Below are 16,425 nucleotides of genomic sequence, written 5' to 3' on the forward strand. Positions count from 1 at the left end.
CTCAACTAAAGTTTACAATTGTACTTTTCCTAAAGAACACGTTTTGGTATTAAAAATAGTCTGATGCTATAATCTTAAATGTCGTGTTTTCACTAACTGTAAGCAGAAAATTACAATTAAATAACAGCAATAAAGACTACAAAAATTACTACAAATATTTAACATAAGAAATATACTTAATGAATCCATCCATTTATCCATTCTCTTTATCTTGTTGTGACTGATATCGATATCTTTGGGTGAGAGACTGGATCCACATGGACAACTTTTCATTGATACTCTGATCTACTGAATATGACAATATATTTATTTTATTAGCTTCACTCCCTCTAACTTTATTTTTTTTAAATTCATTTATTTATTTATTTTCATTTCGGAGTTCTAGATCAGAAGTTAGCTTTCAGCTTTAGCTCTCATTTCTGTCAGTTTTCAACCATTTATTTTCAAGTTAGCAAAGATCAGGAGGACCAAACGTGGAGACGCAGCATGCAGCTTCTGTGCACCACAAATCTGGAACAAACATCCGGAAAACTGGGAAAACAGGCGAAACACCGAGTTCCTTTAAGTCTACTCTAAAACCCCAACAGTGGCTTTTGAACCATAACGAAACACTGACCAACGTTTTGACGCCAACAGTGCCGTAACGACGGCACTGTGCAAAACGTGACGTTTCAGTTGTTGATGACGTCGTATTTTTGTGTTTCTTATGATGCGAAGCACTTTGAACTGCCTTGTTGTTGAAATGTGCTACGCAAATAAACTTGACTGATTGATTTAATGTTATGGCCCTAACCTGTCGCCATAGATTTTATGCTTTAGACTTAACACAGCTCAGCGTTGCTTATGCCGCTTTAACCTTTCACGCCCGATGCTAACCTGCAGACACGAGGAGCAGACGTGGAGCATGGAGCGGACAGAGAGCGTAAACTCAGACTGCCAGTCGGGCGGGCTCTCCAGCTCCGTGGGAACCAGCAAGTGCAGCAGCCCGGCATGCATGGCGAGGCGGGCCGCCAACTACGGCTGCACAGGCGTGTCAGGAATGGGGATGCAGTACGGGGACTCTTACGACTCTCTAAGAGACTCGCCTCACAGTGACAGGTAAAGAAAAGCTTCTTTTGGGACAACGGGTTCAGAATACTAAATCATTAAGCATCTGCAAAACTGCATCGACAACAAGTGTGATGTAAGCAAGAGCTGACATTGACATGATTTTGTCTATATTATCAAACATATACTCAGGAACGTTTTTTTAGTATCAGAGGTTCGTTGGCGATCTCGTCTGATTTAACATGTGAACTTGAATCATTTGACTACATGTTTTTTTCTGAATGACCAGGTAAAAAGGAATCACTGAGACGATGGTTGCATTTACACCAGCCGTGTTTAGTTCGCTTTAACAGAACTCTAGTTTGTTAGAAAGTCCAGATCAAACTCTGGTCCGCTTAAATACCTCGTTCTCGGTTCAGCTGAAGTGAATTCCGGCGTGGTGTGAATGCTGAGCAGACCAGAGACTGCTCCGAAAGCAGAAAGCGGACTATGGTGCTGGGCATTGTGGGTAAATACAATCAAAACAAAAGCGCTAGGGATAGCGCTTGCAGGATAAATGACTTGTGGTTGCTTACCAAAGACAAAAGAGAAATCCTACAAAATTTAACGGCACTCCATTTTCGGTTACATTTTGTGGAGGAGGAAGTTGCGCTCAGCGTCTTCTTCAGAAGTTTTTGTGTCGTTTCTTTCAGTGGCTCTTGGTGCAGCACCACCACAGGCAAGGAGGTGAACAGATTTTTCAATTGGTTTGTGTCATTTGACACAGTGCAGTGTGACAGCAAAACTCAACAGCTTAACATGTAACAAATGTTGCACCTTTGACCCCCAATGGAACCGAGTCTGCCGCACTATCAGGTGTGAAAACACCCAGTGTCTGACATCTCTGCAATGTTTCCATCCAGCTTTCTGTTTTGTTGTTCTCAAACTACCGTAGTAGAAACACACAACTCGGTAAAAGTTAACCCAGCTCGCACTTGAATTTATAGTTACACAAATGTAGCAATAACTGAAGGATAAAACTAATTTATTACAGTCATGGGAAATGTCTGCATTAAAGCACTTACTCATGTGAGATCAATTATATTAAAAGAGCTTGATTTGAGAGTCAGATTCATGTTTTCTGCTGCTTCAGTTACTGCTCTGTTTGCTTTTCGTCTTTATTTTTCCCATCCAGATACGTGTCGGCGCTGACCACGCCGGCACGGCTGTCTCCTGTGGAGTTCCACTACCCGCCTCTGCCGCCCCAGGTGCCCATCTTCCAGATCACCTCGCCCAACACAAGCCACGCCCTCTCCCCGCCCCCTGCTGGGGCTTACCACAGAGACGACGACCAACCGCTGCTAAGATGCCCCGAAGTACGTAGGCAGACGTGACGCACGCTTAGCGAAGTCATTAGGCGGAAGCAGGAAAAGACGACGGGGAACAAGAGACCTCTTAAAGTACATTACTGTGAAGTGGAAGACAAGGATGTAGGACTTTCAAAATTCTTTACAATAAAATCCGAAAACGGTGGTTTTGACTTCTGTATCCGACTGACAGAAACAACCACCAGGTCACGTGTGCATGTGTGTGCGGTTGGCAACAGTCGCCTCCCTGTTGCCAACTCAGCAACGCTGTTGCTGTGTTTAGCAACTTTGCGGGCAAAAAAATTGGTATGAGCCAAAATCAATCTTTTTAAAGATCGGTGATCGGTTAGAATAGTGTTTTTCAAAGTGACGGGCCACCAGGGCCCGCTAAGGGCCTAAGAAAGATGGAGGAAAGATGAAGGGGGGAAAATATGCAAAAATAAAAATATTGACTAAAAAAAGTCTAATCAGAATTTTTTTATTCAAATTTTTTATGTTGTAATCAAAACTATTTCTCAATCGTTATTGTAAAATATCCGTTAAAATCATTTATTGATTTGCCACTCTCATCTTTTTTGCTTGGCTGCCAGTCAAATGTATGAAGCTGCTTTTTGTTCCTCCAGCTAGCACAGCTAGCTTAGACAGCATTGCTAGCAAGTGTGAAATGGAAAAGTTTCTGACGGACAAAAGCCAAAGGACCCGTCCAGCTGCCCGGCTGTGGAGGACACTCATGCAAAAACCCTAAGCACTGGCGGGAAACAAACATAGTAAAACATGAGGCAGCATTAAAGCAAGATTTGCTGGTAAAATACTTTCCCAAGCTTCAAACATTACAGTGACCGGCCAGGCAAGGAGAACACTACTAGAAGAATTAGCCAAGAAGTCTTTTTTTTATCTCTTGAGGAGCAGCAGAAATCCACAGCTTTGGTGGGAGGACTGGCCGACAGGCCGACTCTTCCCTCATCGGACGAGACCAACTGTGAACTTTTCTACCTTACAGGGCGAACGCCGTGTGGCAGAAAGCCAGCACTACACATCGCCCTGAACACACCATGTTTATGGTGAATGATGGTGGTGTTGGTAGCATCAAGGTTTGCTTATTTTGTTTTTAGCAGGAACAGGGAAACTTTCCAAAGTTATTGGGAAAATGAATGGAGACAAAATACAGGGGCGTACCAGAGGAAAAAGCCTTTCTAGAGGCAGCGACAGGAGGTTCACCTTCCAGTAGGACAACAACAACGCTAAACGTACAATGGGATGGTTTCAATCAAAGCATGTCGGTGTGGTATAATGGCCTAGTCGATGCACACAGATTGTCTCTTTCCTTTCTGATAAAGCTTGAGCTACTTAAGAGGAATTAGCTAACATTTTAGTCTGTAGATTTAGGCCTGTCGCAGTAAACAATAAACCATTGAATCTTATGGTAAAATTAAAACGAGCTCATTAATTTCCATTTGCATGATTTATCATTTTTCTCTCTTTCTACTAAAAACTGAATGATAAAAGTCTTCAGTCTGGTGTTTTGGTCTCAACTAGCCCTTTTGGTGAAGGACAATTTTGTGTACAAAAATAGACTTCATAATTCATTTTATTTATTTATTTTGTTTCTCTTGTTTGGCTTATTTATTTTTGGATATTTAAAATGTTTTCCAGTTCCAGTGTTAAATGTTTCAGTAGAATTTAAAGTTCATTGATCTCTGAACATGTTTTTTTTTTTTTTGCATTGTTATGCCATTATCATTATATTACTTGAAAACCTCAAAACATTATCGGTTATCACAATAGCGACTGGGATGATTTATCGTCCAGCAGAATTGTCTATCATGACAGGCTTATGTAGACATAGAGACGTGTCACAAAAGACTTGGAGCTGCAAAAAAACTTGGAATACTGTGAAAATGTGTTGTGATTAATATTTTTGTCACTCACTGCTTTATATCGCAAATACGTGGAAGTTTCTGCACCCATTTAACATTTCAAGGATTTCCAGATGTTCAATATTTATCGAATATTTTAATCGATTAACTGTTTCTGAAGTTTCGTTCTCAGATGTCACTGACTCGCTCCCCTTGTTTCGCATCAGGACGGAAGTTTATACAGGCAGCCCAGACGACCCCGGCGGCCCTACCTGACAGAGAGCACAGGAAGTCTGCCGTCCAGCCCCTACCACCTCCCGGACGACGAAGCCTACGAGACGACGCAAGAGTACGCCTCCTCCCGGGAACCCATCCGGAGCCGGCGCCGGCCGCGGCGCAACCGCCTCAACGGACACACATCCCAGCGCTCAGCGGGGTTTCGGGACTACAGCTCGCAGAGCTTCAGTCAGTCTGAGGAGGAGGAGGACGAGGAGGAAGAGGAGGACGAGGACGCTGACGGGGAGAGCACGCCTTTCCTCAGTATGCAGAACATGAACATGGACCAGCCGCTGACCGGCTCGGGGTACCGCTCGTCAGCCGGCGCGGACACACGGACTCACCGTGGGCTGAGTCGGCCGAGCGCGCGCAGCAACGGGCAGAGCCGCAGCTCCCAGTCACAGCGCTCCAAAGCCGACAACATGCCCCTTTAAGACTGGACCTCCCCCCGACACCCACCCGTAAGACCCCCCAGTCCCGTCCCGCCACGACCCCCGCCACCTCACACACCTCCTCTCCTCCTTCCTTCACAGAACCAGTGGACTAGAGACCTGCACCTAGGAGAAATATTTTTATTTTGTATAACAGACAGATATTCTAAACAAATGAAATATTTATTTTCATTTCAGCAAAAATTGTCTACTAGCTAACAGCAAAGACTTTTTTTTATAACGGGGGGATATTTATATGTGAGGTTTTTTGATTTACAGCATTATGAGAGATGAAAAAAGGAGAATTACGTGCCAATTTTTTCACAAGTTAGATAAATAGAATAATATTGTGGTGCCTTTTGCTGTATGCTGAAGTCGGAGGTCCCGTTGAGTTTTTGTAGCTTTTCTTATAAAGACTCCTCATTTTTATAGAGACCAACCCTCTTCCTTCCTATTGCTTTGGTTTGGGGTTTTATTATTATTATTATGTTTTGCTCTGATTTGGGATCTTCCTGTTTTTGAACTGTGATCTGATTATGTCATCATGCAATATCGATTCCTTCTGTGTACAAGGTGTCTGTTTACACGAGTTCGCCCCGCGCGGCGGTCCAGCCGGATGTGCAGGGTGGATTCCTCTGATGAACATGCATCTGTCATTAGCCGCGTCCGTGTCTGCTGCCTGTCACTCATCTTGTCGTAGTTTCTGTCGGAAAGAAGGGCGGTCAGGTGTGGCATGTAGAGGATCGGCGATCTCAGATGTCCGTCTAGATGTTCAGGGTTCTGTCATTACATTAGTATGTGTGTGTGTGTGTGTGTGTGAGAGAGAGAGAGATTTTCATAAAGCCTGGTTTGCGGCCCCTCACCTGACGCGTCCGCCGGTCGCCAAGCTGCCAGAAGCTCCACTGCACTGTAAGCGGCTCCCTCGCGCGAGCCAGGGAGCCGCTCGACCCGAACTGAACCCGACCAGTTCAGTTGTAATATCCAGCCTGACTCTGGCCTCCCGTGGACTGCCTGCCCATCCCCCCGCCCGTTTCCTATGCCAGCAGCTTAGAGCCGCACTGTGTCTCAGGACTTTCCCCATCGCATCACAGCCGAACGACTCGCAGCAGACGGCGCCTCCACCGACCCCGTCATCCCAGTCTCAGATCAGTCCACGCGGCCAGACCCATACCACCGCCCACCCGCACTCACTTCCGTCGAGTTAACAGAAAGAAGAAAGAAAGAAAACTCATAGCCACAAGTTTAGGGCGCTGAAGTTGGGAACGGGATTGGAAATTCACAGATTTAAAAAAAAAAAAAAAAGATTATTAATATTCAGAAAGTTGTATGTATGTATGTAAGTGAGCACGTGTAGATGTTTTGTCCAAAAATGTTGGAGGTGAAGTTGGAGAATGCCGTTGTGCTGAGGGCACATCCGGGGCTTTGCTAGGAATTCTGCCTCACGCCAACCCCGCACCGAGAGGATGACGTCATCCCGGCTCCTTACTCCTACAAGTGCAGCTCAGAAAATTACAATGGTTCGCTCACTAATTCAATTCAAAAAGTGGAACTCATATATTATGAAGAGTCATTACACACAAAACGACGCATTTCAAGCATTTCGTAGCCTGGTCATTGCCTTCTTGTGCTTCTCCGCTCCATTAAAATCTCGCCCAGACAGTTCTCCCGTTTACAAGGGTTACCTCCAGTAGAATTTCTACTGGGCCAATTGGCGAAAAGAATGTGAAGCCGTAAACGATGACGTGGATTTTGTGCGTCTAGTCTGCCTGTTAGCGACTGGGTAACATTTAAAATGTCATCAGAGTCCATGCTCAACTGAATTTTGGTGATTGTAGCTTAATGCTAGCTACAATAAGCGCCTTGTTCTGTGTTCTTTGCTTCGTACAGAGCTGTGCTGCGAAGCGAGATCGTAATTGAGCGGAAATGTGCAGGAAGGTAATGGCTAGGCTAGCTTGCAGCTAACGACGGCCCAAAATGTTGGTTACCAAAATTAGAATATCACAGAAAACAATTTGAAAAGATTTAAAATGTAAACATGTTCAGCTCCCTGTCAGCTGTGAAATGTCAAGTCCATGCTAATCTTTGAACAAGCTGTTTTGATCCCGCTCTGAATGCTGTTTTAATTGGGATCAAGGGTGTGGAGTTTACAGAGCGGAGCAAGCTACTACCTTGACATTACCATCTCTTTATGTTATTATTTTTTCCCATATTTATGGATCAAATACCCATCTAGAGGTTATTCCTCTAAGTAATTAGTGGGCCAGTTAATAGGAAGGTATGGCAAGCTTCCAGTTTCAAGGAGGTTTTGTCTTGTTTCCATAACGGTTGCACATGTCTATAGACGTGTATAAAAGCATTCAGCATCCATCTTTTGCAAACAAAAAGACATCGATTACAGCCAGTGATCAAATTGTGTATCTCACATGCAAAAGTGATGCAGGAGCGTTGGCATCATGTAGTCTTATGCCAATAAAACCAACGTGCTACGGGCGTACTATGTTATGGCCTTCACAGTGAACTTCTGACTCGACAGTTGTCCAGCAACGACCATCAATAAAAATACAAAAGGTGCTGTGCATTTTGCATTTCACTTTCAAGTCAATGTCCCAGAGTTTGTAGGAAGAGCAGAGAGGCTCAGAATCCACTCTGCTTAAGGTCCAGATTGACGTTCCTGCTGATGTGAGCCTGCTGTGCTTTATCAATTCCAGTCAGTACAGAATGTCTTCCATTCTTATTCATTTTCCCACAGGACTCACACCACACTTTAGAAAGGGCTTACAGGGGCAGTAGCCCAGAGGCCCCCCAACTTTTGGGTGCCCGCAAAAAATTGGGGGCACCCAAAAATCTTGGGCACCCCAATATATATTTTTTTCTTTTGTTACTGAATGCATGTTTTGCAAACACTACTTTATGTAGAACACGTAGGCCCAAGATTTATTATTTTTATATTTGAACATTATAAAGTAATAGCAGATTTGTTTGGGAACAACATGGAGTTGTTGGCTAGAGGATGTATTAAACCTACGATGCATCAGTTCATACCTGCTGGTGTTTAGGACTACCTATTGATTCACTGTAATTTGCATTAGTAATTGAATATTTCCTTATCGGATAGGGTACCAAAACTGTCTCCAGCCCAGGGGCGCACATCCTTGTAAATCCGGCTCTGGGCAGGACTTGCCCCCCCCCCACACCCACACACACACTTACAGTAGTACCAACACCTGCTTTAGCATCCATGGTGCGACTGCACCAGGCTGCCATTATTCCATCATTCCGCACCGCATTGCTGCAAAAGAAGTCCAGCTCAGCTACTGAATGCATTCACTCTGCGGTACAAGGACAACCTTCTTAGAATATGGTATTTCAGATTTTCTTTTAATTGGTCTTATGACATATTCAAACTTTCCAAGCAACTGAAATTTGGTTTTTCATTAGCTATCAAAATCAACAATAACAAAATGGTTGGACTGCATCGCTCTAGCCTCGTTTCTGCTAGAAATGTGCGCAAAACTCTGTCGACATTTCTGCTCATGTTGGAACAATAACACCCCACAATTTTGTAATTGCTGTGTTTCCATGGAATGAGAAACCCAATTAAAATAACATGTGAATAAACTTGTTCACATGAGTCGTTAGAAACATGCCACTACTTCCTGTTTTCTTCTTAGTGTTTTGCGCCAGTGGTAACGTCCAGTTGTCGATCTCGTGACTGGTGTGACGTGAATAGCGGTCCCATCGAGTCACGGCAGTTTTCCAAAAATAAACCAGCTTTGATTCGGTCAAATAAATAAAAAAATACCCAGAGCTGCAAAACATTTGATCAAAAAGCGAGAGTTGTTTTTTTTTTTAAAGGCGTGTTGAGCAAATTTATTTTCGAAACGTGAAATCGCGCCATCATTGGTCAAAGGAAACGCAGCTTCTGACAGACTATATGAGTTTCACTATTGAATTCATTTGAATGACGTTTGAATTTACTGAGATGCACCTGATGGTTTAGTCTTTTCTTTTCCAAACTTCCACGTGTTTTCGTCACGGTAGCGGGTGGCACAGCTTGGACGTGAATTAAGAGGCGACAAAGCACACTTGTGTGGCGGTGTGTGTGATAATCCAGGTTAACACGTCCTCAGTTGTGATTCCGACATTTCGATCGCCTGAGCTACTTTTGCTTCGTCATGGCGCCTGACAGAGGTTGTTGTTGTTGCTGTTGTTTTCCCGCCGTCATGTCTTCCTCTCACCCTCTTAGGACCTTCCGAAAGCAACCAGCGGAGGAGTTAAAACCCCTCGTCTGGAACACACAGAGCAGCACACTCACATTAGGCCGACCAAAACTCTTCCACCCCTTGGAGACTCTTTGAGGATGAACGTCACTGTGTGCCATAGAACTCGTTCCCCTGTTTAGGTTCCGTTTTCTTTCCTTCCACAGACGATGCATGGACCAGACATATAGAGTATCTTTAAAAAAAATAATTAAAAAAAAGACCAAAAAACAAGGTGACAAATCCCGCTCAGAATCCCAGTAGAGGTGGATCATTTGGGTATTTTTCCCTCCCCCCCAAAAAATGTTCCGCTTATAGTTCTATCGTATTGTCACTGTAATCAGTCTGGGATTTTACAACGTGGAAAATCAGCAAGTGAGGATAGTGTGCTTCTAGAGCTAGTTGAAATGTTTAACTACTTCTCTCCCCCGTCCCCACCCTGTTTTTCCTCACCCCACACTTCCCCACCCACCTGTTCGCATTTACACACACTGACACACACCCCAACTTTAATACACACACACAGAGAGAGAGAGAGAGAGAGACACAGCCCTTCAACGTTTGTTTGTCAAGCAGTTTGTCTTTTTTACCTTAAAATTCCCTCTCCTTTCCCTCACTTCCAGCTCCACCCTTTTCTCTCCCTCCTCCCCCCCTGCATGTCCTAGTGGTACTGGTAGTTGGGTGCATGGAAAAAGCAGCAAGCAAATTGTTTTTCCACTCAGTTAAAAATAAGAGAGAGAGAAGAATATTAACAATAAACGAGTAAAAAAAAAAAGTCATAATTTTAAACATCCAGCAATAAATTCCCCTTCTCTTCATGTCCATCATTCTTGGAATATGCTAGGAAATTTTTTGCAAGTTTTATCAAAAACATACTACTTGTAAAAGAAGAAAAATCCAAAATCACCCCTTCATATGGAAAATAAAACTTTATTCCTACAATTTTGAAAACGTCCTGTCATCTTTGCAAAAGTTGCCAAAATGTAGATTTGAGTCTGGGGTGGGGGGGAGAAGAAAAATTTAAGAATGGGGTTCCAGGTTCAAATTGCATCACTAGAGGGCAGTGTTTACCTTGAGCGTAATCTGAACTGAATACACTATTTGTATTCTTCTTAGAAATGAACATTTTCAGAACAGTTTGAAAGCCTCTGATGGACAACTGTTCAAGAAGAGTTATCTTATATAGTGCAAGTAAGCAAGTATGCCTGTCAGGTTTTGATTTAAGATGATTTTTCTTTTGTCTAAGAAGTTTGTTTCTGATCAGAAATCAGATGAAAATCTCACAAGGAGTGGGAGATTTTGGGGAGGGGGGCAGTTTGGACCCCCCACACCCCCAATCTTGGAAAAGTCTAGAATTACTTTTTCATTGCAACTTTTTAATTTTATTTTAGAAAATGCATGAGGCCAAACTACATCACTTTCTAGTTTTCAGTCAAAAGGTTCACTTTTTCACACTTTATGCTACAGACTTATTCCAAATTGTATTAAATGAATCTCTTTTCTCAAAATTCTACACACAAAAACACCATCATGACAATACAGGGGGGGAAAAGTTTGAGATTTTTTTTTTTTTTTTTTCCACATTTATTAAAAATAAAACACCCCATTTAAACGGTCTCTGTAATTACACTCATGCTGTAAGACGTGGTTTTGAGGAGCACACCAGCATGGACTTGGCTCCTGCAGATTCCCCCTGAATCTCGATCCAAATCAGTAAATGTGGAAAAGGCCCCGCCTCCCAACCTGCAGCACTTAAACAATGTCCTGCAGTTTTGGTTAAACCTTCTGTTTTGACACCAATAAACTGTCTCAGTCACGGCTACAACATTCTTGTTCTGGAAATTCCCATGGGCTCGGTTTTTCTTTCTACAAGTTAGGCAACACAAGTATCAGAGGGTGTTTTGGTTTTTACGGGGGAGGAGGGGGGACAAACATTCTAAAAATCTGTATTTCCTGATTTCTCTTCGCCCTGCAGAGTGCGTGGCTTTGGCGGGAATCTGCTCAACAGGATGACGTCTCTCCAGGTAGACGGGCCTACTTGTTTGGCGGGAATTCAAGTTTCTACAGGAGGAATGCCAAGGACGGGGTTTCTTAAGAAATGCCTCCCAAGATCTCTAATTGTAAGCTGTAAGACTCCTTTTACAATTGGATGATGTGATATTTCAATTATTTAATCGCTTTGCCAAGTGCTATGACCAAATAACACAACCATGCAGAAGCAAACAAAGAGCCCTGCAGGGAAACCCCGTCAATCTTAGAAGTAAAATCTAACAATGCAAATTGCTGTAAACTCTATTTGGAATAAAGACGACCCGACAGCTGCGACTGCGGTTCAGCTGGCGGTTCCACCCTGGGCCGTCAGTGTCGGAGGTAGAAATCACAGAGCACTCCTTGCTCTGTGGTTTCTGCTGGCCAGTGGGTGTATCCACCAGCAGCCTGACAAATTCCCATTCATCCAAAGCCGCCTCACAGGTTGGGTTCTTAGTTTCAGGCCACACGCCCTGCGAATCACCTCCACCTCACGCCCGCGGCGCCAGTGGGAGCTCTGGCCCCAGCAAACGGATGAGTTTTCACTGCGCGAGGAGGTGCTCCGCTTGAAACGGGTGAGGAAACCTTTCATTCAGAGTCGCACAAAGTTTGGATCGTCAGATTATTTCTGTTAGAAGTTAGAAAATACCTCAGGAGTATGTTTTACACTTTTACGGTGCGTGGAGTATTTTGTTTTCTTTTTTAATACGTGACTTTACACCAGCTTTGTGAAACTGAAGGTGTGTCTTTATAGCATAGTGGATGTTACAGGCAAGGTGATGAGGAAAAATCAACTGTGAAATAAAAGTTCTACTCTTTATTTGTAACAATTTCACCGTTTTTGGTGTAGTTTTTCCTGCTAAGGTGACTCCAGAATATCACTGCGCTCTAAATGTGAATTCTCTGTTTTGCTACTTTGATGTGTTTTCAGGCTTCTTTGTGTTTTCAGCACTTTGGAAAGGTTTACTGTGAACATCGGCTACAAAGCAAAAACAAATTACAGCTATTTTGATTTATTTATTTCCCTCTGGAAATAAAAAAAAAAAAACACTGAAATCTGCAGCGTAGTATCTGGTTAAATTACACAATTAGTGCTTTAACCACATTCTTCATTTTTCAGGAATGATTCTAGAAGCTAAGTTAGTCCAACATATGCCCAGTTTTCCAAAGTGATTCACTGGTTTGTTTTTGTTTGTTTGTTTGTTTTTTTTTTTTCCTATTTTGCCACATTAAGATGATAAATCTTAAAGTGTTCTGTTGGGTTTCTGTAACAGGCAGCAGATTGTAGTGAGTAATTGTGAAGAGGAAGGAAAAGTTTAATTTTATCAGAACTGTAGTGAACAGCTCAATTTAACTCAAAAATGACTTATTTTTTTTCCCAAAGGGAAATTAAATGTTGCAGCTCTTATGATGAAAGCATCCTCAGAGAGGCAGGAAGGATCTGCAGTATTATGTATTGAATTTTTCCAGAATGTTTGACTAAACGTAACATAATTCATGTTATTGTAACTCCAAATGAAGGTAAATGTGGAACAGTTACTATCAAAAGAGTCTAGCGCTTTCTCCAAACTAACACAACTTTTCTTTTCATTGTCAGCTGGATGGCACGACGCTGCTGTCGCTTGAGAAACATCTTGATCTGTGTGTGTACGCCATGCTGCTGCCTGACCGCGCTGTCCATCTACGCCATCGTCACCATTTCCCTGCAAGTGAATTCAATGATGTTGGGACACGTCCCCAGGGTCTCGTCAAATCTGGCGAGCCCCCATTTTGTAGCCGCGGGTGCTTCGAGCAACGGCAGCAATCCCTCCGTCCCTAAAACCTTCTGGGAACGACATCTGCGAAGCGATGCCTTGTGGAATCGGCTCCAATGGCACGTCGACCGCCGTTTCAACCCCATCGTCCGCAAAGAAAAGTCCGACACGTTGTTAGAACGAAGTAGCTTTGACGAGTCTCTGCTGCCCCAAAGCTACTTTGAAGTTACGGCCATGGACAGCGTGAGGGAGAACTTTGAGAGACTACCAAAGCAGGTAGAAGAATTTGCGAGCAACATGCACAAGAGGAACTACTCTATCCTCATCCGACCAGATGGAGAGTGTGGAGCTCAGTCAAAGCAGGAGAAGGAGCCTCCGCTGATTCTCTTTGCCATCAAGTCAACGGCGCTAAACTTCAGGAACCGACAGGTCATTCGACAGACTTGGGGTCAGGTGAGATGGGTGGAGGGACAGAGGATCAACAGCAGCGACGATGATATGGGCGGAGGATACATCCGAAGGGTATTCTTACTGGGCAAAGAAACCCCAGAAGACCTGGGTGTAGACATATCCCATTTACTAAGAGCAGAAAGTAAGCGTCACGGAGACATTCTGCAGTGGGATTTCAAAGACACTTTTTTCAACCTGACTTTGAAGGACGTGCTCTTCTGGCGCTGGTTCTCACGCCACTGCGGTAAGCCTCTCTTCGTCTTGAAGGGAGACGATGACGTCTTTATCAACACCCCAAAGCTGATCAGCTACCTCCAGGATCAGCTAGAGGAGCACAGATCCCGCAACACCCTGCATGAGTTCATGGTCGGCGAGGTGATAGGGTCTGCTTTACCCAATCGAGTGAGGAGATCAAAGTATTTTATCCCAGAGGGCTTCTACAGGGGGCTCTACCCCATGTACGCGGGCGGAGGAGGGGTGGTGTACTCGGGCGAGTTGGCTCGACGCCTGCACAACATCTCTAAAACAATTCACCTGTTTCCTATTGACGACGTCTACGTCGGAATGTGCATGATTCGGCTCAACGCCCATCCCGTCCACCACCCGGCTTTCCGCACCTTCGACTTCACCGAGAAGGAAGAGGCACAGCCGTGTTCGTACCACACCATCCTTCTGGTCCACAAGCGAAGCCCCAGAGAAGTAGCCGACCTGTGGGCCAACCTGAAAGACACGAGAGAACAATGTCAGGATGTACCTCTGAGGGCGGTCGAGAAGAAAAAACAGAGAGCAACGCCACCACCGAGTGTTTAAGCGCAGCTCAGGACTCTTATCTGAAAAAACAATGTTAAAAAGAGTTCTGATCAACTGTGACTGCTTCAATGTGTTTTCCACACATTGGAAAACTTTTCGTTTGTTCATTGTACTTCCTCTTGTTGGGTTATTAAAGTAATTCCAGGAGTTAAACTGACAATCATGGTTTTTTGAAATTACCTAAGCAAATAGATATTTGTGTTGGACCTCTGGAAAGGGCTTTGGATGATCCATCGTAGGAGGTTGGGTTTCGTCCAATAACCGGTGGGTTGCCAGTTTGAACCTCCCCCCATTTCAGTCATGGTGTCTTTGAGCAAGACACTTCACCCGCCTACTGGTGGCGGTCTTCAGTCCCAGTGGCCCTGATTCAAGAGCAACTTTGCTAATGCCAGTCTCTCTTAGGGCAGCTACGGCTACAATATAACTCCCCACCATCAGCGTTTGAGTGGGTGAGTGACTGACTGTTGTGTGAAGTGCTTTGGAGCCCTCAGACTTGATAAAGTGCTATACAAATGCAGGTCATTTACATTTTTTGAAAGTTTAAATAAAGCATGAAAGATGAAGATCGATGGGGATTAAAAGATAAGGACAGTTACCACTTTGAAGGGATTTTTAGGAGCACTAATACTCCCCACTGGATATTTTGGGGAGTATACTACTAAAAGTGGAATTTCCCCCCCAAAACTTAATGAAATTACATGATCTCCGTCATAATACAACCCCTGGCAAAAAGTATGGACTCACCAGTCTTGGATGAGCACTCATTCAGACATTTCATGCTGTAAAACAAACTCAGATCAAAAACATGATACAATATTAAGGTCGTTCCAAAGTGCAACTTGTTGGCCTTCAGGAACACTCAAAGAAATGAAGAGAAACTATTGTGGGAGTCAGTGAATGATACTTTAATTGACCAAGCACAGGGAAATAAATATGGAATCACTCAGGTCTGAGGAAAAAAGTGTGGAATCACTCAAATTGGAGGTAGAAAAAAAAGGACACACCCAGTCTATTTCCTTTCCCTAAATGGACACCTGCCCCAGATTAGATGTGCCCGTTAGTGTGCAGTTCAAAACACCTGCAGTCATGACACCTTGGAGGGCTGCTGGACGAAGTGGAGTGGTGAGAACCATGGCTCCAACAAGAGAAATGTCCCTTGAAACAAAAGAGAGGATTGTGAAACTTCTTGAGGAAGGTAACCCTTCACGCATGGTTGCTAAAGATGTGGGCTGTTCACAGTCAGCTGTATCCAAGATATGGACCAAATACAAACAGCATGGAATGGTTGTCAAAGCCAAGCGTACTGGTAGACCAAGAAAGACATCAAAGCGTCAAGACAAACAACTTAAGGCCATTTGTCTTGAAAACCGAAAAAGTACAACTAAACAGATGAAGCATAAATGGGAGGAAGTTGGAGTCAATGTATGTGACCGAACCGTAAGAAATCGCCTAAAGGAGATGGGATTTCAATACAGGAAAGCTAAACGAAAACCAGCATTGACACCTAAACATAAAAGAACGAGACTCCAATGGGCTAAGGAGAGGCAATCATGGACTGTGGATGACTGGATGAAAGTTGTCTTCAGTGATGAGTCAAGAATCTGCATTGGACAAGGTGATGATGCTGGAACTTTTGTTTGGTGCCGTTCCAGTGAGATTTATGAAGAGGCCTGCCTGAAGAAAACAACCAAATTTCCACAGTCCTTGATAATATGGGGCTGCATGTCAGGCAAAGGCACTGGGGAGATGACTGTGGTTAATTCTTCTATCAATGCACAAGTTTACATTGACATTTTGGACAGTTTTCTCATCCCTTCAATTGAACAGATGTTTGGTGATGATGAAATAATTTTCCAAGATGACAATGCATCGTGCCATCGGGCAAAAACAGTGAAGGCATTCCTTGAAGAAAGACACATTCAGTCGATGTCATGGCCTGCAAATAGTCCAGATCTCAACCCAATTGAAAACCTGTGGTGGAGATTGAAAAAAATGGTCCACAAGAAGGGTCCAACCAGCAAAGCTGATCTGGCAACTGCTATCAAAGAGAGTTGGCACCAAATTGATGCAGAATACTGTTTGTCACTCATCAAGTCCATGCCTCACAGACTGAAAGCTGTTATAAAAGCCAAAGGTGGTGCAACTAAATACTAGTGATGTATGTTGAA

General features: G+C 43.7%; 2 protein-coding genes and 1 long non-coding RNA gene across 5 annotated transcripts in view; 2 read left to right on the forward strand and 1 right to left on the reverse strand.

Moving 5' to 3' along the window:
* LOC114139377 (pro-neuregulin-2, membrane-bound isoform-like) overlaps window positions 1-6,178 on the forward strand; it is a 71,667-nt gene extending 65,489 nt beyond the window's left edge. For all 3 annotated transcript variants that reach the window (XM_028009303.1, XM_028009304.1, XM_028009305.1), the window contains 3 exons: window positions 883-1,098; window positions 2,222-2,402; window positions 4,477-6,178. In XM_028009303.1, coding sequence (XP_027865104.1) covers window positions 883-1,098; window positions 2,222-2,402; window positions 4,477-4,959 — 880 coding nt within the window. In that variant the 3' untranslated portion in view covers window positions 4,960-6,178. The remainder of the gene's footprint in view (window positions 1-882; window positions 1,099-2,221; window positions 2,403-4,476) is intronic.
* LOC114139379 (uncharacterized) lies at window positions 5,299-10,564 on the reverse strand. Its single transcript, XR_003594432.1, has 2 exons — window positions 5,820-10,564; window positions 5,299-5,659 (listed from the first exon to the last, which is right to left on the reverse strand). It is a non-coding gene; the product is annotated as an uncharacterized LOC114139379 (long non-coding RNA).
* Window positions 10,565-10,877: 313 nt separating this feature from the next.
* On the forward strand, window positions 10,878-14,417 carry LOC114139733 (N-acetyllactosaminide beta-1,3-N-acetylglucosaminyltransferase 2-like). The gene is made up of 3 exons (XM_028009826.1): window positions 10,878-11,335; window positions 11,701-11,818; window positions 12,841-14,417. Exon 3 carries the CDS (start codon window positions 12,845-12,847, stop codon window positions 14,255-14,257), a length of 1,413 nt encoding a protein of 470 aa, XP_027865627.1. The 5' UTR covers window positions 10,878-11,335; window positions 11,701-11,818; window positions 12,841-12,844; the 3' UTR covers window positions 14,258-14,417.
* Window positions 14,418-16,425: the final 2,008 nt, after the last annotated feature.

Source organism: Xiphophorus couchianus, chromosome 23 (genome assembly GCF_001444195.1).
Source record: "Xiphophorus couchianus chromosome 23, X_couchianus-1.0, whole genome shotgun sequence".
Classification (NCBI taxonomy): Eukaryota; Metazoa; Chordata; class Actinopteri; order Cyprinodontiformes; family Poeciliidae; genus Xiphophorus; species Xiphophorus couchianus.